Below are 22,841 nucleotides of genomic sequence, written 5' to 3'. Positions count from 1 at the left end.
GAAATCAACTGAGAGAAGTCTGCTCCCATAATACTGTCTTTTCATACACAAATAATTCAAAGCCTTGTGCCATTTATCATTTCTGTAATATTGATTTACAAAATCACTATAAAACTCCACTTTCCCTTTAAAAAGACTGTACTGACTGTACTTCTCTTACCTTGAAAGACTGCAGAAGCCAATTTCAGCAGATGTTAATGGTTGCTGTCCACAGCCAGTTTTGCTTTGCTCCCCAGACAAGCCTACACTGCTATATTCGAAACCGACATTCCTTCAAGTGCTCCCCATCTATTTAACAATTCCTTAGAAGCAAACCAGCCAGGATAAAGAGGCTGAGATTTTTTTCTGGCTTCAAGATTAACCTGTTCACCAAGTCACTACTGAGCAACAGCAAACATACTTACATCAGAGTTCTGCCCAGCCTGGTCAGAGTACAGAACCCACACAAGTTTTCCATATATGTACACTGATGTTCCAAGCAAGTCTTTTGAGGAAAAAGCTATGTCATTTTATTTGTTGCTCTTTACATATATTCAGCATACTGAAGGTGTGGAAGACAAAAAAGCAGCAGTGAGATGCTAGATTTTACCACAGTGCTTAGTATACTTCAAGTGACAAGATGTGTTTTTTCCTGTTGCAGTTTCAGGCCATGGCAAGCTGATTAAAAATGTTGTCTATTTCTAATCTACTAAAAGCATGTTAACAAACTTATTAAAAATATACACTATGTAGAATTAAAACTTAAGAATCACAAAAGTGACAAACTGCTAAATGTTGGCAATACCCCATTATAACCACAACCATTTTTAAACAAGACTTTTTTCAAATACCTAGTTCAGGCACAAAATTTGTAATACTCCTAATGCTACTCATTCTTACATGCTCTGTTCTTCCACAGGTGCTTTTTCTAACATTACACACAAGTCATCAGCAGTTGCATTTTAATATTTTCAGTACAGCATCAGCAGAAATACTTGTACCATGCTCTACCCAACGTTAGGTGGGCCTAAGCTTTAAAATTTTATCCTGAAAAGGCATCAAAATCTGCTATGTCAGAAAAAAACCTGCAAAATAAGGGATGAAGAGGGGAGAAGAAACAAAAAAATAAAAGAAATAAAGTAGTATTCTAAAAAGCAAATATTTTCCATTGAATAATGCTAAATATGCTACAATTTTGTTATTACATGTAAAGGGTATGTTCTACAACTTTTTCTTTAGTACTAACTAGTGAATAGTCATATACTGGAACCAGCATTTGATAAAACTTAATTTTTGCCCAGAAAATTGTATAGTACAAGTGAAATATCTTAATGACACCCTATCGGCATAGACAAAATCAAAGAGATTTATAACTTATTTTAAATGAGAAATCACTTAGCAGAGCCTATTTTAGTTTAGCTGTAACAAGAGTAAAAACTAAAAAAAACAGTTTCCTCCAATTTTAAATAACTTAATTTGAAAGACATTACAGAAGAAAGGGTCATCCTTGTGATAGGACAAGCCTTCTGACATGGTCTCATTTTCTTCTAACTACAATTTTTAGTATTTGGATTTTCAAGTTTTGCTGTCATTATGCAGAAAACATTGCTACATTTCCTAACTGGACAGAACTCAACTTCAAATCACCAAGTCAGTAGATTTCACCTTAAAAAGGCACAAAACCTTATGTGCAAAGAGAAAGGACCTTGCCTTGGTCAGAAAGACAGACAGAAAATCTCTGTACAGTTTCCTCTGCACAGAGTCTAACAAAATTAAAAAAAAAAAGAATAAAAAACCAGCAGGGGTGACCATTGCTTTATGGCTTAATATTTACTGGTTATACCTCTCCCCTATTTTTTATTGTACAAGTGGAAGCATGAAGCTCAAGTTTCTAGGAAAAGGTATGCTCTCCTCAATGATAACTTCCTGGGAGGTAATCAATGGGAGAAGAAAACAAATCACATCTGTGGTAAAAATAAAGCTTAGCAATACTCCTTTCCATATTTTCCCTTCCCATTGGTAAAAGGGGATGCTCTCTAAGCTTTACATATCTCCTTACCATAATTTCTACCCAGCTTCATCTTTGACTCTACATTCTCTCCCTTTCAGAAACTTTGCCATCATGGTATTTCAGAACAAAAAGTGTATTTCCTACAGTTATTTTGTTGGAGGTACTTCTCATTCCACCTTGAAACAGAAAATATGTGAATAAAGTGTTGGAGGAAATAATTAATTGGCAGAAGACTAAAAAACATATAATCTCTTTTTGTGGGTGTAACTGTAAAAAAGGACTGCACAAAAAGGCTTGAGGAAGTGAAGCAAGCACAGCGACCTAGCTAGAATTTATTTTTTTTTAGAGGGGAACTGGAAGCTCCTTTGACAGAAACAGGACAAAAATAAACTCTATTGAAAAATTTCAGACCTTGGAAGGCTCCCACTGCTCATTAATTTTCTAGGCTATGAACCTTCAGAGTAGATTTCTGACCTGTTAGTAGTGAAATAATTACAGGTAATCACAGATATAGTTACTCAACTGAATTAATATTTAAATACTTCCATTAAGTACTTCAACTCAGTTTACTTTTTAAGTAATTGTTTGTCACACAGCAAAATTCTGCTTTATTATTTAAAAAATTAAAAGAAAAAAGAAGCATAGTTCTCTTCAACCAGTTTTTTAAACAGCAAACAGATGTCAGCAAGCCTTAAAACTTTAAGGTCAAACATGAATATAAATGATATTGACAAATTCTAAGATGATTTTTACAGTATGGATGGTAAACTGTAGCTTTTAAAAACATAGCTTGAATTGCCTATAAACCTGCCATTCCTAAGAGTTCTCTACAACTGTTAAACAAGTGTAAACAATAAGTACACTTCACATGTTTCTTCTTGCACTCAAATTTTTATGCACATCTGATTTTTATATACATACTTCTCCAGTAAAACCATGTATATATGCAAGAGCCATAAATAATAGTAGAATCATTAAGATTTAAGTTAATATTGCTACACTTTTAGCTACATCATAAACAAGTTGCTGAACCTCTGCCACGCTTAAGCAGCACAATAATATTGGGGTTTAAGGTTTATTTTACTACACCAATATTTACGTGCTGCTAGGGCGGAACAAGTATGACAGCTCTTCTATTCATCCACATGTCAGGAACACAAATTTGTTAATAGAAAAATTTATATTAATATCTTCAACTGTTTCTCTTCCTTAAATTTCTAAAGCAGCAAATAATGATTCGCATCTTAATTAGAGCATGCAAACCATGATGTGCTGCTAGAGTACTTTAAGGCCTCAAGTGCAAGACTGAAAACATAGATGGTATTTTTTACAACTATAACTGGGAAAACAGCTGTATTTAAGATTAGTTTTATTCATACACCAACCTGTAAAATTAAGAATCTGTTATGGTCCAGATCAATTCCATGGCTTCGAAGAAGAATACCAACATCTCTGAATGTCGTTTTCTTTCCATTGATGTGGTAGACTGAAGAATTATCTCTATAGGCAGTTCTAGATACACAAAATTTGCTGTTAGGAATGACTTCATAATCATCTCCTTCCTGTTTTGAGGAAAAACAAAAGCCAGAAAAACAATTACTGTATCACAGGTTTACCTTGTATTTCACAATTAAGCACAGAAATTTTATCATGCTAGGGTTTTAAGTCAATTGCACTCTCAGGTCTAGTAGAAGCAGGAACTGTCTTAGAGCTGCAAATCTCAAAAAAAAAATTTTTTTGAGAAAAAAATTTGAGAGCCAGACAAAAAAAAAATAGCCCAAATAATTTAAACTGAATGGCCTTCATATTATGCTTTTCTCACCTCTAATACAACCTATTGCTCTGAAAATACTTAATTTATTCCCTTTACCACTGTTTCAAATCACAAAGGAAAAGGCCTGCTACAAATTTAAGCTGGCTGTGCTATTCTATTCTCTAAATTCTAGATTAGGGAGTCTTGAATGACTTAGCTGCTGTTTGCATTTTAAACTCCTCTTTTATGGTGCTAGGAAAAGGAATTACTTTTAGCTGAGCAGCTCTAAAGAGAAAGTGTCAAAGATAAAAAAGTAAAACATTACAGATGTGACAAATATGACATCATCAGCTTCAAAATAAATTTACACTTGCCTACAAAGCAACTAAAATAAAGCTGGTACTATAAAGTATGTTTCTTGTAAAGGTTTATACTGAGTTACCACTTTCCCAGATTAACCCCCAAGAGCATAATTAAGTTGGTATCTAGAATATGAAGAAGTTTTTTAGATCATAAATTTAGCTTCTAGATATTAACAAAATCCACTGCAAAAAAAATTACAATTTTGGAATCTGATTATTATAAATACAAGCAAAAGGTATGGGTATATGTGGATCAAGTCAAAGAAAATTGTATCTGTCTTTTAAAACAATTCCTTCATAGGCTGCATATATTGCCAATTTATCAACATAATTTTTGAAATTTCAGTGTACATTTCCCACTATTTTGACTGATCCCAAGCTCAACAGTTGATACTTCAGCTAGAATGTGTGCACAACATTTAAATTTAAATAAAGATAAATAAATTTTATGCGCTCTAATTGCAATAAATCAATAAAAATGTCCACAAGTATTTATCAATACATTGAAGTTGCAAGCAAAATATTTTTTTAATTTGCCAACACTTTATTTAATTCAAAGAAAATATCATGTTCAAAAAAAAATAGTGGTAGGATGTAGGTCCATGAAAAATCTGTTTAAAAATTAAAAGTGTATAAAGTGTAAATAAAAGTTTCAGATTCATTATATTTTTCTAAATTTAGATAACCTAAATTAGTTTCTAATTGGTTTGAAAAGTTTTGCTTAAATAGGTTTTATTTCTTAATATACATATGCTCACATTATAAATTTAAGAATATATAACATTTCCAAACATAGACTTATGAATTTGTAGAGGTCCTACTAATTTCAGAAATCACTTTTATTTACTTGAGGTAAATGAGAGAACAACTTGAAAATTACTTCTTAAAATTATTATTAAATTTTTCTAAATAGCTGTAAAAACCCATGTACTAGATATTAGTCTTGCAGAAAACATTTTAAAAAGTCCCTAATATTTTAAGAGCTGAACTACTCAAGAGAGGAATTTTTAAAGCAAATTAACTTAGATTTTATGTTTTATATCCCCAAAGTAAGCTAATCATGCTATGAAGTTTTCCCTAACTCAAACTGAAATAACCAAATGCTAAAAACTTTCAAATACTTAAAGAAAAAAAGTCTCCACTGTTCTGCATAGAAGCATACATACCTTGTCAATGATCTTCTGGAAGTGGATTTCCACAGAACAACTCTGGATATCTTTATGTTCATCAGAATTATGGATCAGCACAGAGAGTTTTTTTGATCTGATTTTTTGTGCTCGATACCCAAACACAAAAAGCATCGAATCAATGATATTGGATTTTCCACTACCATTTGGCCCAATAATACATGAAAAACGCTGCATAATAAAAGGGGAAAAGTAATATTGAAAGAAAAATAGATCCTGGCCATTGTACATCACCCATTTAATTTATGAACAGTTCAAAATACAACTATTCTTAGCACATTAAACTGCAGACTATTTGATAGCTTAGTTTTTACTGCCAAAGGTAAAGCAGCACAACTTATTTAATAAAAAACCCCCACACCTCAACTCAGCTTTCTAAAATTTAACTTGTTAACTCAAAGCAATACTGCATTTAGCAAGCATGTTTGCAAGAAAAGTTTCATGATTAGCCACGTAAGTCTCTTGTGGGCATTAAAAAATATTCTCAGTCTTCAAAACACACCCCTAAAAGTTCTCCAGTAAACGAAATAAAGAGAAATTCTGCTTTTTTAAAGCTTACGGACAATTTAAAATTGTACAATATCACAAAGTTGCACTTAACAGTCTTCTTTATTGTCCCATGATGAAAATTTAGGATATCACTATATAAGTAACTCTAAAACTTCAATATTTTTTCAGGTATTTTGAGGCAAGCTTACATGAAAATACAGAAAGGAATACTAACACAGAGTTAAGTCTTACCTTCATTTAAAAAAATGCTTAAGGCAAAAGACAGATACCTTATGAAAAGGTCCCAAAGTTTGCTCCCCTGCATAGGATTTGAAGTTCTGGTTTACAATATGAGTTATCATAAGACGAGGAGCGCCAGCTTCATTGGTCACTACTGGAGGTGGGGGAGGAGGGATGCTACCCAGAATCTCTTCTAAACTTTGATTATCAACCACCTCGCTTGACACTGCTAAAAATCATCAAAAACAAACAGAAAGGAAGAAAAAAAATACTGTAAGCTTTCAATGACTACGCACCTTTTAAAATGTTCAACTGGAAAAGCAAACAGTATTTCTATATGAACCAAACCTATACTTCTGCCTGTAACTACTAAAGTGAGCTAAACAGAATTGAAATTCTTCTTTCCATGAACAGAGTCTTTAAAAAAAGACACTTAAGATGTCCCATCGATGCACTAGTGGGTTTGTTCTTTCATTATGTAATTCTTATTCTAACACACTTTAATAGGCACTCTGCAATTACAATAGCTACAACAGTCACAATAAGCCTACAAATCTGAAACAGGCAAAGTCTTTCTAATTAATAAGTGCAAAGCCACATTTCAAGCATGCTCACAAGTTACTCTGCAAGATTTGGGGATCGCTGCACAATGCTCTGAAAACTGTAATGACAGCACAACTACTCTGCAAAGACAGGAAGTTTGTTACGAAAACAAACTAGCCCCCTGGATATCAGCTAGTTGTAAGCAAAGCAGCATTTCAACAGTCACTAGCAACTTTTTCTTCAAAGAGACAGTAGGTTTTGCCACCAGTTTCAACATATTATTCTATTTGTCAAATACATTGCTTTAATAATTGCACATCTGGTTACCTAAAAAGACACGCAGTGCTGTTTTTCCAGACATTTTCAGGAAAAACTCAATTCAGGAAACCCAAGAAAATACACTGCTTCATGAAAAAGAAAGTCAAATCATTTTAAGAGTTAAGTAAATAAACTTGACATTTATTCCATTCCAAGAAATCCCATACCATTTGGCTGCATATAAATTTTTAAAATCCTGCTGTTGTACCACAAACTTAAGGACAATATTACAGATCAGGAATATAAGATAGGCTTTATTAGGAGAAAGTCTGCAAATGGCTTTTGCACTTGTACTAAATCACTGGTCCAAACACTTTAACTCTTTGCAAGCCCTCTTTAACAGTTTAAAAGCAGTTAAAACTTGCCAGGAGTCAAGGCTTTCAACATTCCTTTCTAAAAGAAAAGAGCAAACCCTATCTGGAAGAGTTGGCAGATTCAGCTGAACCTTGTTGCTTAACAGCACTATCAGCAAGTTTACACATCATCAGAACCACAATATTCAAACCTACCTGGTGGAGGTACTTCGCCAAGCTTTCTGCTGCCTTCGTCTTCCACTTCCATATCACTGATGGACTCCTCTAAGGGCTCTCTGCCTTTCTGATGGGCTGCTGTAGAGGGTTTGGTGCTCTTGCTTGGCATGATCTCTGTTGGCTGTTCCACTCCAAGCAAGCAGATTACTGAAGGGATCTATCTCCTTTGCTAACATAAATAAGAAAACCCCGTGATCTAAGCATTGAATGACAATTCCCTAAAGAATATACCTACATATTTGCCCAGATGTTGGACTAATTTAGAAATTAAAGACTAGAGGTATTTTGAAGACAAAAATCCAAATTTGCAACAAAAACCTCAAGATTTGCCTCATACTGATATACTTTAAGTTACATCACCCCTCCCAAAACAACACACCAACCCTAATCTACAGGAACAGCATCAATCTACCTACTGAAACATCATACAGCCGTGTTCCATGCTCAGAGAAAGCAACCGTGATGCTGGGGGCAAAAGAGTTAAAGACACATTCACAAAATAACAAACTGAGTAGCCATATGCTCATACTCTTCTAGAAGCACTCTTCACACACGCATTTCAGACCTGACACACATTTTACTTTCAATAGTCCATGTTGACTACATACTTTCTATATATATCGATAAACAAAAAGACCTGCATAATTATAACAAAGACTTGACTCAAACAGTTTAAATCAACACACTCATTTCACAAAATATAACACAATCACTACTGCTAGCAATTAACATTTAACAGAGAAAGCAAAACAAAGTACCTTAATCTAGTTGTGATGTTAAAGTTAACTGATGAAGAACGAAACATTACAAAAGTTCATCAGCTGGCACTTAAGCACAGCTCCCAGAAAGTATAAATAGAAAGCAGCCGATGAGAAGACAGACGACTGTAGGAGTGAAACTCTCTCCAAAGAGTTTAAATTGTAGCAAGTGGCGAAGTTAGTTCGCAGAAAAACAGACATGAGAAAGTTTACTTCTCACAAGATAAAAAACTGACGTGGTTAGAAAGTCATCTTACAATTGGTGCCAATCATTTGACGTTTTCAGACCTACCCCCAGCCCACACTCTCATGAGAGTCCTTCATTTGGGACAATGGGGGAGGGGGAAAATGAGAGAAAGAACTCATTTTAAGGCAATTTGAGTCTATGCCCCTGTTAAGAAGTGTTCCGCAATGGCTGTCTCGGACAATTACAGCCTCCCAAAGTACCAGATTTTTTTTTTTTCCAAAACTGCTCCACTCCAACAGAATTGTGCAATATAGACCTATTTACCTTACCAACCCTTCCCCCCGAGAATACTTCAGCAGAATGAACAAGCATAACTACTCGACCTCAGCTTTTAAATCGCGATAAATTAGCTGCCTCATACTCTTAACAAATTTAACAAATTCGTGCCCAGCCCCTCCCCCACGGCAGCTCAAAGGTGTTTGTTAAAGCATCTCTCGACGATCTAGTGCCAAGTGCCTTTTTTGTTACGGAGATGGTGAAAGAGAGTCAGAGACGGACAGAAAGACTTCCTTATTAACAATCGCTTAAATTTAATACCGATAACCCATGTCTACGAAAAGTTTTCAGGTTTTTTTTTAGTCCATTCGTTAATTAAAGAAGTCCAACTGCAGGCTTATCGCGGTCATTTTCAAATTGCCACGGGCTTTCTTAGTTTTTCTCTAATGCTTCAAGCATAAAAGGAGCAGGCAGACCTATTTATAGAAGGGTCCCTGCTTCGTAAACAGATTAAAATCGGGCCTCACTGCCGCCGAAACGTACTCCTGTACTTCCCCATCCGAAATGGGTCTCTGATTCACGGTCCCTCAAGGTCCATAAGGCCACAGCGGGAAACCCGGAAATCTCTCCCACGGGCTGCAGAAGACCCTTCTCGTCCCCCCTCCTCAAACCCGTCTGCCGAAACCAGCCAGAACGGATACGCCAGGTACCGTGCCCCGCCGATGTGGGGACCGACCGGCCACTGAGCAGCCCAAGACCCTCGGGAGAAAAAGCACTCGGAGAAGCAACCCCCACCCCACTGCCCGGGCCCAGATTGAGAGTGCCACCACCTTTCGCTCCCTCAGGGCGAGGAGAAAAGATGAAAAAATTAGGCGCTGGGCAGACCCAGCCGCCCCCCTGCTCTCCCCCACAGCACCCCCTACTCAGAGAAGCGCCCTGAAGACGTCTCCGCCACCCTGCTTACAGCGGATGAAGCCCCCCAACTCCACCTGCCCTCAGGCGAACTGCCGGCGCTCCTGCCCGAAGCCCTACACGCCGAGTATATCTCGCGCAGCTGGTACCTTCGAGGGCTGGCGCCTCCCAGCCCCAGCGAGGCTGCAGGCTGTGCCAGCGCGGCCGAGTCCGGCTCCTACCGCGGCTCGGCGGCTTCCACACTCGAAAATGGCGCCCAAACGGCGAACTCGAACCGAAATTCGTTAGAAAAGCGCGGGGCATGCTGGGAAGGGAGGGGGCCGGCCTCCCGCGGGTTTGAAAGGAGGAAAAAAGCCCCGCTCTCCCGCCATCTTGTTTTCCGTTACTGCGCGGATGGGCTAAGCGGGATGAATAAAGTAAAATAAACCCCCTTCACCGCGGAGAGCGGCTCGTTTCTTGCGGGGAACGGAGCAGGGAGACTCGAGGCCGAAGGTGACAACAGGCCCACGCACCCCGCGTGGAAAGGGTTTAATTTTAGAAGTAGGTCAGTGGGCGGCGCCTGGTTGCTCGGCAACGAGCGGTGAGGTGGTGGGGCAGAGCGGCGGCGTGGCGGTGCTGTTACTGAAATAAGTAAGTTCAAAAAAGTTAACTAATAATAAAAAAAATAGTTGAAAATTATGGGGACGCGGCGGGTTCAAAGCCTTATGAGTTAACGGGCGTTGCGCTGACGACACCGAGCCCTGTCACCTGGTCGGGAAAGGCCCGTGAGGTGGCGGTGGACGCGGTGGAAGGAAGAGGAAGTCTCGCGGGAAGTAGCCATGGAGACGGGGCCGCTTGGCTGTGGGGGGAGCGGGTAGCCGCCGCCTTGGCCTGGGCACTCTTGTGGCATCGCGGGACGGAGAGGAAGGCGGGATTAGTGCAAAAGCTGCTGGGGCTCAGGAGCCGGCTGCTACCTCAGCGGTCCTCGCCGCTCTGTGCTCTCCCTCTCGCTGCCGGCTCAGGTAAAGACGGGCTGGGGGAGCGGCGGTGGGCCTCTTCCCATTGCCGTCGGGGGAGGCTGGTGGGCGGCAGGTCTGACTCACTGCCGCAGTGGGCGAGAGGGTCCGGAGCCGTGACCCCCTGCTCAGCGTGGGAAGAGGGCTGGACTGGGAAGAGAGGAGAGATTGCTCTGGGCGGCGAGATAAGGGCGGGGGAGTCCCGACCCCTGACTCCGGACGGCCCTGAAGGAACGGACACTGGTTCTCGCCTGAAAAAAAGCGCGATGTGAGCAGATTAGCTGTTTGAGAAGATGGAAATTTTGGGGGAAAAGGGATGCCGGCACGGCCGGGGAGCAGGCTTTGCCGGCTGTGTGGTGGCAAGGGGCTGTGCCTTGGGTGTGGGGACGCAGATGAGGCTGGAAGACCTGCGGTTTCCTCGTAGCCGCCCACTAGGCAGCAAGCTCTTGCTCCGCCAGCTGCCCGCCATCTCTGCGTTCTGCCGTCTCCCTTTCCCTCCGCTCCTCCCCGCTCTTGCTCAATCTCCTGCCGCCGTCCCTGATTCTCATCTCCTCCTTCGGCCGCTCCGGAGGGGAAACATCTGAGAGGAGGAGGCGGCGTGGGGCTGCCGTCTGCGACCGGGAGACCGCCGGACTCTGAGGCCGGGAGAAGCCGAGCCAAGTGCACCGTATCAGAGTAACTCCTCGTTATGGCTCTGTCTGTTTTAAAACTGCCAGTGAATGCCTTCAGCTAACCTGCCTGTGGACTTGTGGCGGAGTTGTATGTAATACATTCTAAGAGGGGTTATGATGGATGTAGCTGTGATGACAGCGGGTGAGCTGTGCACCGTAAGGGTGGCCATTCGGCTCTTCAGGTTCACAGTGTTGAAACCGTTTTCAAAAATTATAATAAAATTTTGGTCTTGTCTTTGAAAGGAAAATAATAATTTTCCCTTGCTACTTACCTTCACGGCTGTATATCGGCACAAGAGAACTTCAGTGTATCAACCTGTAACGTTTCAGCAACAAGTTCCTAGCATCACTTGGATTTTATCTAATGTGTTTATACCAAGCAATCAGATAAATATACAGTTAGGTACTGTACAAACAATTCCTTTTAAACTCAGGTCTGTTTTGATGCTTAATTTTCTACAGTACTAATGTAATAATACTTAATTTTGGTGTTGGTATGTTCCTTTTTATTTTTGGCTACATTATATATGTTTGCTTTATTTTATTGCAGTTATATTTACATCTCTTTTTTTTGGCGCTCTACAACTGAAATGCGACTGAAGATTTCACTTTTAAAGGAACCCAAACATATCCTTTGTCTCAGAACAAACCATAGAACAGCATGTTAGTTCTGAATAGACTTTTCCAGAAAGGATTTCTTTATCATAGGTGTAATAGTACAATATTTGTGAAGTGCAGGTGGCTTTATATTTTGTTCTTTTCTTTACCTTGCCATTCAGTGCAGCCTTTAAAAGCAACATTTGAAGAGCTGTTGAACACTCCTAACGTAATACCTTCCCTTTAGAAACTATCAATGTTTTGCTAGAAATTTTCAAGATTTTCTTTCCCTTCTTTTTTTGTAGTGATAAGTTAAAATATTTCCCAGACAGGAATATTGATATATCTGCTTCCTTGTAATAGGCATGCATGTAGCAGATGTAAACAGAATTATAATTTTCCTACTAATTAATCAGATGTGTCAATTATATATGATGTGATGTTAACAAACTGACACATATGAATTATAGTTGGGTGTTTTGCACATTCATTGTGCACTAAGACCATTCTAGAGTTATAACCCAACATTTCAGCTGTGTTTCGATAAGTTTGTATCATAATAAGAGTTATTTTTTATATTATAGTTAGCTTTATTTTTGCTGAGTGTCTACCAGCTCTTTTCTTGACACCAAAGAACAAAGAAGAATGAAGAATCATATTTTAAATATCAAACATTCCATGTAATCTTATCGAAAGAACTTTCCAGTACCATTCCGTCCGTTTTGTATAGCCTACATGAGATACTTTATGAACTTATTTTTAATAATAAAAATATTCAGATTTCCTTAATTAAATTAAACATAAAGAATTAGTGAGCTGTGTGGGATGGACTACAGCTGATGAACTGTATTCCTGCAGTGATGATCACCAAATAATGAAATGGAACCTTTTAACCAGTGAGACTACTCGGTTAGTGAAACTTCCAGATGACATTTATCCCATAGATCTTCACTGGTTTCCCAGAAGCATAGGTGGGGAGAAGCAGTCCCATGCTGAGAGCTTTGTTCTAACAAGCTCTGATGGTAAGTCAATTTAAAATATTTATAATTTCATACCATTTTGTTCTTATGTTACTCAAATACATGAAAAGTTATTTGTAGTTAAATAATTTGCAATAAAGCAACTTCAAATACCTATGCACCAGTTGTACTGGTGTAAAAGTAATAGCTGCTTTGATTTTAATGCGTTATATTACTGTAATTTTCTCTAATACAGCCTTATCAAACATACCTCTGTCAGCAGATAAGTCATTTTTAATGTAACATCAATTTCTATCATTTGTTTTTCAATTTCACAAACCAGTAGCTTTAAATATGTCTGCACTGCATGTCTACATAGATACCAGAGCAGCTGTAGTTACGAAAACTTATGACCAAGTGACTGAACTGGCTTAACCATGACGTTTAATATCAATGTAGGCAATTTCTTGGCCATATTTCAAGAGCAAGAGTCTTGAATATCCCTCCAAAGCATCTAGTTATGATTGTTTTCAGTAATACAGTAAGACCAGTACATATGCCCCCTGTACTAGCAGATGTGTATATATATATATATATATATATATGTGTGTGTGTGTAGATTTAGCTGCTATTTGTTCAATATACTAGTGTACTAATACTGAGCTATATGATCCAGTATAGTAGCTGCTGTATTCCAGTGTATGGATTCGGTTTTGTGGAAGGGAGTTGGAATAAGATTTAATGATTGTTTGGGTTTTTTTCTTCCTCCCCAAAGGGACTAGGAATTGATTTTACCCGAATTGCGCATTGTTAAATTTTTATTCCTGCATGGAAGCAGATATATTCCTGTCCGTAGTTAAGTGAAGAAATCTTAATAACTGGTTTTATTACTGGTTTATATTAATTATGAAGCAGTCCAAGTCCATACTGTTACGGTCAGAGTTCATCTCCTTATTACTGTAATGGTGATTATGTTCCATGCCATCAGGAACACAGAAAAGTGCATGTTTTCCCTTTTGTTTTTTGGGTGTTTTTTCCCCTCTTAACAAAAAAACCCAAAAAAACTGCCACATTTGGAGCCTCCTCTTTTTGATCTAATTCTTTATTTGAACATAATGTGAAAAATAATGTTAAAAATAAATTTTCCTAATGCCCCTCCTCCCCCACTTTTTATTCCTGTTACAAATAATTTACCATGTGGAAACACTGTAGTTCAGATGAACCTTTCTTCCTGAACCTATAAAATCTACCAGTTTGATCCCTTATGAAATGTGTTGGCTTACATTGACCTTGTTATAAAAATTATGTTGGGGCAAAAGCTCTGCTAAGGAACAAGTCCCTGATGTAGCCTCAGAGTGCCTGATTGACAGTCCACTTGCAAGAACTTGCTGATTGCCTTAGTGTGTTAGTTTGTGAATGATTGCTGATACTTTCATGCATAACATAGAAGATCTTGGGGTACAGGGGACTTGGAAGAGCTGCATGAGTTGCTTGCAGAAGTTGGACAGTCTTTACACTGATCCTAATTTTTTATACCTTTGTTTTATTGGGTTGATAATGCTGTTGGAGGTTTCAGAGTAAGTTAAATTGTCTGGAGCTAATTATGTGCTACAAAATATAAAACATACTAAACATAGTTTATACTCTTTTGTCAGGGATCAGAGATCTTGGTGTTTGAGTAATACTTCTATCGAAATGGTAGTGATGGGAGTTTTGGTGAACTTAAAGCAATATGTTGCTCTAAATCTCTGCCAGCTCTTTCAGGCTGACCAGGTCATGGTCAATTGTAGAGTATTTCCACATCAGGATAATAATGGCCATCTGCCTGTGACTGGTTGATAGCTTTCACAGGGACCTATTGATAGTTTTAATGGGATTAGTGGAGAATTTCCAGCTAACTTTTGCCCATGTTTTGGCCAGGATCTTGAATTTGCGGGTATGTATTTTTGTTATTTTTTTGTTTTTTTTTTTGTTGAGGGGAGCTAAATGGAAGCTCTTGACTAGCTTCACAGTGAGCTTGGCGGGGAACAGAAGGTTTGTTACTGAGCAGTAGCAGTCTCTAGCTGTTGTGTCTGGCATGGTTTTCCATATGGATGGAGTTATTTCAATATATTAAAAATTACATTCCAAATTTTAACAGAGAGTTATATTTAAATATATATATGTATTGAAAAAGATAAAGGAAATTCATTCCTTGCAGGAAATTTTTGTGATTTCTCTAACTTTTGGCAATACTTGCACTTAAAAATCAGGATAGTTCAGTTCACTGAGTGGAGGCCAAGAATTCTTTAAGGTATTTATTACTTTCCAAGGAATAAATGAATCAAACTGACAAAAACAAAAGCAGGAGTTCTTTTGGTCAGTGCCTGAAGGTTGGCTCCCTATTGTTTTGTAGGTACACACAGGGAGGGAACCAAGTAATTTTTGCAGTACTTGGTGCTGAACTTTACTATGCATTTTAGGCATCTGGGTGTAATGAAGTATTGCTTTTAGAGCTTTTAAGGTGGAAGTGGAAGCTTTTGTGAAAGCTGAAAGGCATTTGCATCAGTTAATATTTGCATGCATTATAGTATTATGCTGTGGGATGGGGGCAGAGTTTGCCTAAAAGAAGATATTCTTCAGAAAGTCAGTCAAGGATCAATATTAGCTGATTTCTACAGAATTTATATACTTTTTCCTTCAGTGATAAACATGGGGCAGAAGGTTTTCAATAGGTCAACCGGTGCTCTTAAATCCTCCTTTCTTTTTCAGTTTTCACATTTGTATTTCTAATACCCTGGTTCTGTAAAGTTTTAAATTGCATGTGCAAATAGCAGGCAAAGAGCAACTGTAGTGAGTCAGGTCTTCTGTTAATTTATTCTGTCAGTTTTCCAGTGTTATCAAAATTGTATGCTAACATTTAGTGTTCTGCTTGAATAATGCTCTGACAGGGGAGTGAGCAAAAATGTAAGGGCTACTACTACACAGGGAAAAAAAAAAAACCTTAAAATTCTGGTGGGTGACCTTTTTTAATATCACTAAGATATGTAAGGAAAATCAATCATATTCAGAAATGTATTTAGAGAGGTTGTAGGTTGATTTATTTTTTTTTCAGATGCATTCAAAAAGTAGCACATTGCAGGAGCTGTATATTTGGAAGTACTTTAGTCTAGATGTGAACCCAGTGCAAATTTAGGTAAGATATCAGTTTCTAAGTGTAATGTCAGGGGGGATGAATGTTTACTGTTAAATGGATTAAGTGAAACTGCAATGGAGAGCTACAGTTTAGGAATAAAGATTCATTAATAGATAGGCGTAGAATCTTTTCCAGGATGTATTAGGAACTTTGCAATTAAGTAGTAGAAGTTGCATTACTTTAAGTGACATAAGTCTGTGGCAGAGATTTAAAGTTTTTGGAGCTTAGCTTTATGTGGGTTTTCTTGGCCATTCAAGACTTTAGTTTTACACGACCAACAAATTCTAAACTAGTGCCTTAGTACTGATCTGCATTTTCCTCAGTAAGACTTTTGTGTTCGTTTGCTTATAACTTCTAACAAACTTTTTTTTTGTCTAACCTAAACTTACCATCCTAGGATTCTAGCTAATGTTGAAGTACTTCATAAAGATTTTAGCTACAAGATGTAGTGAGAGGAAGGTCAGGAAAAATGCTGTCTCCTCATAACAGTAAAAAAAAGAAAAAAAAAGAGAAAAAAATTCTGTGAAACATGTAAGTGACTATGTAGTTACTTCTCTGTTAGAATTGATCTGCACTTGAGAGTCTATCATTGTTCAGCTTTTCTAGATCAGCTTAATTCAGCTTAATTCCACTTTGTTTTAGTGAATTGTTTCTTGATTGCATGCAGCATAAACTGTTTTGGCTAACTTTGCCAAATTTATTGCAGTGTTTGTTTTGAGGTTTTGGGGGTGGTTTCTTTTTTTTCTTTTTGGTTGGTTGGTTTTGTTGGGATTTTTTGTTTGTTTTCTTTTTCTTTTTACAAATGTAGGCCCTTCAAGTTGTCATGTTCTCATCACATCTGTAAGGCTTATCATCTGAATGGTGGTGTAGCTGGGATAGGTATTGTCTGATCAAAGTCTGCAGTCCACTAGCTGCCACTTTCCCAAGGTAACACATTCTTTAGTTCTTCAAGCCAGTCTGATGATCGGTGGTTAGATAATTTTGTATCAGTTCAGTGAGTTGAATTTGTATTCAGCCCTTGCATTACTTCTGGACATCTGAGGCCTTTACTGCTATTCCCGTCCTTAATTTGAATACTGCTATTTTGCTAGCATAGTGCAGTCTAATCAGAAGTGAGCTTTGCTGGATGAAGTACTATTAAATCCAAATGTTTTATGGTTGTTACAGAGCAGTAGGTGCTCAGTGGTACAAATGTAACATGGGATATTGCAGAAGAAAGATGGGGTGTCATTTCTGGTTAAGTGAACAGACTAAATCCCCATTTGTTTATATGTTTTTAGAGTGTAAATGTAAACAAAGCTGGATGAAGAAACTTTTTTCCTTAAAGTTCTGTTCCCTAAGAAAATGAGGCTTCCGTGATAGGTGTCGTAGGGGCACTGGATGCCAGGTAATCAGTAATGTTGATGCTTCGTGGTGGGTTTTGTGGAAAGAGGCAGTGATGTGATGGAAAAATGCCTACTGGAGGGGGCAGCTGTGACAGGGGCTGCATGCAGACAGACATTTCACACAGGGAGGGGTTGGTATGCTTGCCCTCACTGAAGAGAAACATTCAGTGTGGTTCCTTTGAAGGTAGTAGGGAGGCCAGCAGCCAAAGTTGATTTGGTTTGCATTTACTGATGGAATGACTTATTTTTTGCCTTCATTAATTCACTGATCACAAAACCCAAGTCATGTCTTGCACAAGCTAGTATCTTCTCTCTTGTAGGGATTTTTTACCTAGTTAACTGTTGTCAAAACTAAGGGATAAGCTCTTTGCATTGATGGGTAAATTCATCCTGAATATTCAGTTTCCGGAAAACTGTTTTGAGACATATTTGCAAAAAAAAAAAAAAAAGAAAACTGTTGGGTTTTTTTGGTTTTGTTTTTTTTTTCCTGGGGTTTTGTTTGGTGGTTTGTTTTTTTTTTTTTAGTGAAATCAAAATACTGACCAGTGTTAACCTAATTTGTCAAAGCAAAAATTGAGATAAAAATGCAATGTAGAAAATTCCCAAGTTTTTATTTCCTAGTATAACCTAGCACTTTCAGTAAAGGGGATTTATCTCATACAAATTTGTGGTTGGTTTTTGGGTTGGTTATTTTTTCTTTGCATATGCAAGTGAATTATTGCATTGTAAAAGTGCATGAACAAGTTTTGTTACTTAATTGCTATTTTTTAAAAACCTTACTTTTAAATTTATGTCTAACTATTACTTACATAATATGCCTTACGTGTCAAGCCTGCAGTTTTCCTGCAACAGCTAATTCATCTCTGTGATAAGGATTTCTGGAAACTTGCTGAATCCAATGGAAAAGGAGTATAATGTCTTTACAGGGTTGCATTAATTCCTGGTTGAGCTCCAGATGTTTGTGAAATTAGAGCAAATGTAAATTTAGTCCTCTGGGGTCTTCTTTTGAATTGCATCTCTTGTGGGATATTGTTCTTTTGCTTCCTACTTACATTGATCCTGTTGCTGCTTTTTTACAAAAATAAAGAATATGGTCAGCTTCAAACTACTTATTAAGCACAAATTGTAAGTGAATAGACCTATCTTTTCAACATTTTGTTATTGATAATTTTACATTAGGTCAGCATTTAAGAGTCTATGAAAAGTAATGGACAAAACATACATGTTTTATATTCTGTATTTGAATAGTCTGCTAATCTCCCACTTGAAATTCTTCCAAAACTGGAGAGTCACTTTGAGATTAAGGACAGCTTCTGGCTTCAGTATTTAATAAGTAAAAAAAAAAAAAAAAAAAAAAAACAACCAACCAAACAGTATTTTACAAATCTGAGATGTAAAGAAAGTTTAAGTCGAATAATTTTTGTTTGCTCCAGGCATACAGCTAAAATTTTCCCTTTCTTTAATTGTTTATAAGGCATTAAGTTGTAATTTGAATGCCTCTACTCTCATTCTGCCTCAATGTTAAGTTGAAGGCAGAGAAATCCACTGAAAAGTTGCTTTTGGAGCAACCTCTATGTGTGAATGTAATGAAAAAAGCAGTATCTAACAAGTCACATAATTTGGCTGTCACCAGTTGTAAATCCATATGTTGGAAAAGCAAAGATGATATCCATGAAAACTTGATTTGGCCCTGTGCTGCCTAAGTATTATGATACAGTTTTTAAATACATGATCACATTTTTTCCAGATGAATTCTATGTTCGTGCCTTAGGTGGACCTGCTTTTATATGAAACTCTATTCTTTCCTGCTAGGCTACAGTTCACTATTTGAAAGATGCCTTGTGAAAGAAGTAAGAGTTTGTGGAGTGATAAAAGATGCAAAAGATTAGTAAATGATTTGAATGTTTCCCTGTACAACAGGAGTTGATATCCTGTACTCTGTGACATGGCCCATTGTTTTCCTGATAATGTGACCTAACTGAAGTATTCAGTTGCTTGCCAGCTGTCTGTTCTTTCATTTTACTTTATTTTTTCTCTTATGTGTTGAGGGGTTTGCTTCCAGAAGTATCTGAGGTCTCATGGATTATCCCTAGGTCAGTGAAAGCTATTGTGTCAATATATAAAATGCTGTGGAATTCTTTGTATCCTTAATCTGAATGTTTCAGATTGGATACTGAAAGGTGATGTACACGTTTGAGTTAGATTCTGTGTATGTAAGCTCCTGATTTGCGAAGCTCTTTTTCTTTTCAAGGGAAATTAGTGAACTGTTCATAATGGCTATGAAGAGCTTAGCCACATAATGATGAATACTGCAGGTGGTGGCATGACAATATTCATAGTCCTATGATCAGATTAGGTGTAAGTATTCTACAATGAAAAATGTCTTGGCTATGGATTGAATACATACTCTATGTATCGAAAAGACAAGTGATCAGAAAATAAAACATGTTTTTCAATGTATTATTATAAAAGCGGAAAAGGATGTTTTGACAATTTAATTAGAGAAAAGAGCATTTAGTGTGAATCCAGTTACTGTTTGTGCATAAAAAATAAACATCTCAGATCTGAGAGATATTCTGTAAGATTACTGACGTATTAAATATATAAAATGTATTTTATGATTCTAACACAATGCATTACATGAAGATTACCAATACTGAAAATTTTAGGAAAATAAAATTTAACTGAATGAGCAAGAACTGGCCTTAGTGTTAGTTCTGTGAATTTATTAAAAATGGGATTAAAGAGCAGTTCAGAGTACTCTGGTACATATGAATATAAGTGATAAAAGCAAAAATCTGTACTTACGTATGATATTTAAATAGTCTGTTCAAATTAAACAAATTAACATTTAAATGTTAAAAAATTCAAATTAAACAAATTAACATTTAAATGTTAAAAAATTATACAGACTATTCTTTTTCTTCAATGTTAAAAATCTTTTGCTTAGAAATCTTGCATTGGCCAAGATTTGTGGATGATTGTGCCTTTTTGTTTATGTACTTAAAAGTAAAATGAAGAAAATTTGTGATTGCATTAATTTGAATAATAGGATGCAGAGCCCTGATTGATGTTTTATGGTTATTTTAAAGAATTATTTTTCTTTGGCTTTAGTCTGCCTTTGGTTTTATGTTTGTGTTTTTTTTTTTTGTTATTGGGGTTGGTTGTTCTGTTGTTACTTGTTTTTGGTTTGTTTTTAAATTGAAGTGCAAAATAAAACATGGGAAACCAGAACACAATAAAAGTTGTGTCAGGCTTCTGACAATGCAGGCAACCTGAATTTTGCCATCTTGGCTATGTTTTGAATGTGCCTTTAGTGTGGTGATATCATGTGGTTTTATTGTCTATGCAGTTCAGTTAACTCTGTTACCACCTCAATACATATTGGTCTTGGTAATGTCATCCTTTACTGAAATAGTCAGGTATTTAGTTTCCAGTTCTGGCTCATCATGTATGGCCTGTTTTGTAATTCATATTCGCAAGCAGGATGTTATTAATGGAAAAATTATCCCATCTTAAGTGATGGGGCATTTGCACACAGTGTAAGATATCTGTGTACTGTTTAGCTCAGAGTTCTGGTCAGGCTGGAAATTGCTTGTAGTGTCTCACTGTCTGGCAGATTAGATAATTCTAAATTAATTTTGGGTTTAAAGTAGTTAATTTGTATCATGAAACTGTTCTAAGCCATGCTTTTGTTCTGCCTCATGTTTCCAAGTCCTCTGTTGTCTGCTCTTTGGTCCAGTTTAAATTTGATCTTCCTGGATTTAGGCAACATCCCTCATTGGGAAAGAAAGACTTCCTCATGCTTCTGTTGAAATCATTAATAGCTTTGTTTTTGGCTTCTGTGAATTTCCATAACAGCTCCATAATGCAAGCAGTAATACTCCTCAGAGCAGCGCACTCACTGATGATCAGATTGTTCTAGCTTTCCATTAACCTTTTGTTGTTGAGTAATTTTTCAGATCTTAAAAAAAACAACCCCCCCAAAAAAAGTGAGGGGAGGAACCAAAAAAACAAACAAAAAACCCACCGCCACCCAAAAAAACCCCACCAAAAAGCCCCACCAAAAACCACACAAGGACTCTCCTTGACTGCAGTGTATACATCTCTGTTAGCTTTCAGATAGTGAAATAACACCAGGCAGTTATGTCCCCAGAGGCAAATGCAAACTTTAGAAAGACAGAAGAATAGGCAAAACAAAGATTATATATAAAGAAAAAAAAACCCCACAACCCAAAAAAACACAATAAAAAAAACCACAAAAATACCCCTTTACTAGTTTACAAGTAGTTCTTCTGCAAGAGCTCATGTGTTTGGGATAATCATAGCTGTGAACAATATAATTGCCTCTTTTGTTGGTTTTTGTTTTGTTTTTCTTGTTGTTAGTTTCTTGTCTTGTTTTATGTGTGTATTTTTAACAGAAGATCAACACCATTACAGCCATAGAGTCACAAAATTAGATAATACTATTTCTATCTTGAACTTGTTTAGGGAAGTTCCACTTGATTTCCAAGTTAGGAAGAATAGAGAAGAGCGTAGATGCACACTGTGGAGCTGTACTTGCAGGAAGATGGAATTATGAAGGAACAGCGCTGGTTACAGGTAAGCATTCTCAAAGTGCTGAAGCGTTTTGAAAACTAAAATCATGGAAGAACTCTTTCAAAAGAAAACCTTTTGTTTGGGTGTTTTTTTACAGATACATAAAATTGACATGCTGTGAAGAAATATAAGGGCACAAAAGTACAGTATTAAAGAAAAATTATGAAAATGCTATTGATTGACTGTAGAATGCAAGTACTTTATTCTATGGGATAAAGAAAATAGAATGTTTTTGAAAAATAATTTAACCCTTGACACATGTTTAGAAGATGCAGTCTAAAATGTCAAGGTTTATGTTGTGTTTATAGTCAATTTGAATGAATAAAACAGTCTAGCTTGAAATTCTTTTGAGGAAGGGGAAATGGAAATGCAAAATCAACAATATAAATGAAGTTAGGTATAGTAAACTACTATGTCTTCATGACCACTGGGATTATTATCATTGTGTTTAATAGAAGTTAATTTTGCTGTATTTGATTAATTCTGGTTTAGAGTAATGCTTTAATTAATAGAATTAATATTGTCATTAAAAGATCTAGTAAAAACATCTTATTTAGTGCTTCTACTCATTAGGTGTTATCCTATTTACTTGGAAGTAAATGTTTGATATGTCGGAGTGCTTAGATGTTTCATGGATCTTCTGTACTTTATAAAGGCGAATATTTGATTATTTTTTTCTATCTGTTATAAAAATTATGTTGATATCCCTGCATATGACACCTGGGTATTTTTAAGCTAGTAACGTTTACCAAGGCCTTGTGAACATCTTGAAGGTTCCTGTGTTTCTATTTCTTAATCATTAGGAGTGATGTAGATCCAGCCACAGTCTCAACTCTCTTATCAAGGCTGGGAGAGTGATCTCCCAGTGTGTGTCTGCATCTCTACACATCTTTCTGTTCCAAATCTTTCGGTTTT

General features: G+C 37.0%; 2 protein-coding genes across 12 annotated transcripts in view; one reads left to right on the top strand and one right to left on the bottom strand.

Annotated features, from left to right (window-relative positions):
- The window catches only part of SMC4 (structural maintenance of chromosomes 4), a 38,842-nt gene extending 29,005 nt beyond the window's left edge, over positions 1 to 9,837 (bottom strand). The window contains exons 1-5 of one of the 4 annotated variants that reach the window (XM_005141958.4): positions 9,695 to 9,837; positions 7,392 to 7,581; positions 6,072 to 6,250; positions 5,272 to 5,463; positions 3,376 to 3,552 (exon numbers count right to left, since the gene is read on the bottom strand). In XM_005141958.4, the coding sequence (XP_005142015.1) occupies positions 3,376 to 3,552; positions 5,272 to 5,463; positions 6,072 to 6,250; positions 7,392 to 7,521 (678 nt within the window). In that variant the 5' untranslated portion in view covers positions 7,522 to 7,581; positions 9,695 to 9,837. Of the gene's footprint in view, positions 1 to 160; positions 286 to 3,375; positions 3,553 to 5,271; positions 5,464 to 6,071; positions 6,251 to 7,391; positions 7,582 to 8,170; positions 8,347 to 9,694 lie in introns of those variants that run through there. The other 3 variants (XM_031042671.1, XM_031042672.2, XM_031042673.2) reach the window with 3 other exon arrangements.
- A 148-nt stretch (positions 9,838 to 9,985) lies between these two features.
- IFT80 (intraflagellar transport 80) overlaps positions 9,986 to 22,841 on the top strand; it is a 62,567-nt gene continuing 49,711 nt past the window's right edge. For 4 of the 8 annotated variants that reach the window (XR_004549700.1, XR_004549699.1, XM_031042675.1 and 1 more), the window contains exons 1-4: positions 10,396 to 10,546; positions 11,762 to 11,838; positions 12,609 to 12,830; positions 21,819 to 21,929. Coding sequence is in view for 5 of the 8 variants with exons in the window: in XM_031042675.1 (XP_030898535.1) it covers positions 11,802 to 11,838; positions 12,609 to 12,830; positions 21,819 to 21,929 (370 nt within the window). In the remaining 3 variants the exon portion in view is untranslated. Of the gene's footprint in view, positions 10,176 to 10,395; positions 10,547 to 10,622; positions 11,216 to 11,761; positions 11,839 to 12,608; positions 12,831 to 16,843; positions 16,870 to 17,222; positions 17,330 to 21,818; positions 21,930 to 22,841 lie in introns of those variants that run through there. The other 4 variants (XM_031042676.2, XM_031042677.2, XM_031042678.1 and 1 more) reach the window with 4 other exon arrangements.

The sequence above is a fragment of the Melopsittacus undulatus genome, chromosome 6 (genome assembly GCF_012275295.1).
Source record: "Melopsittacus undulatus isolate bMelUnd1 chromosome 6, bMelUnd1.mat.Z, whole genome shotgun sequence".
In the NCBI taxonomy this organism is placed as follows: domain Eukaryota; kingdom Metazoa; phylum Chordata; class Aves; order Psittaciformes; family Psittaculidae; genus Melopsittacus; species Melopsittacus undulatus.
Note: the sequence above shows the minus strand (reverse complement) of the source record. Positions and strands in the feature narration are given on the sequence as shown.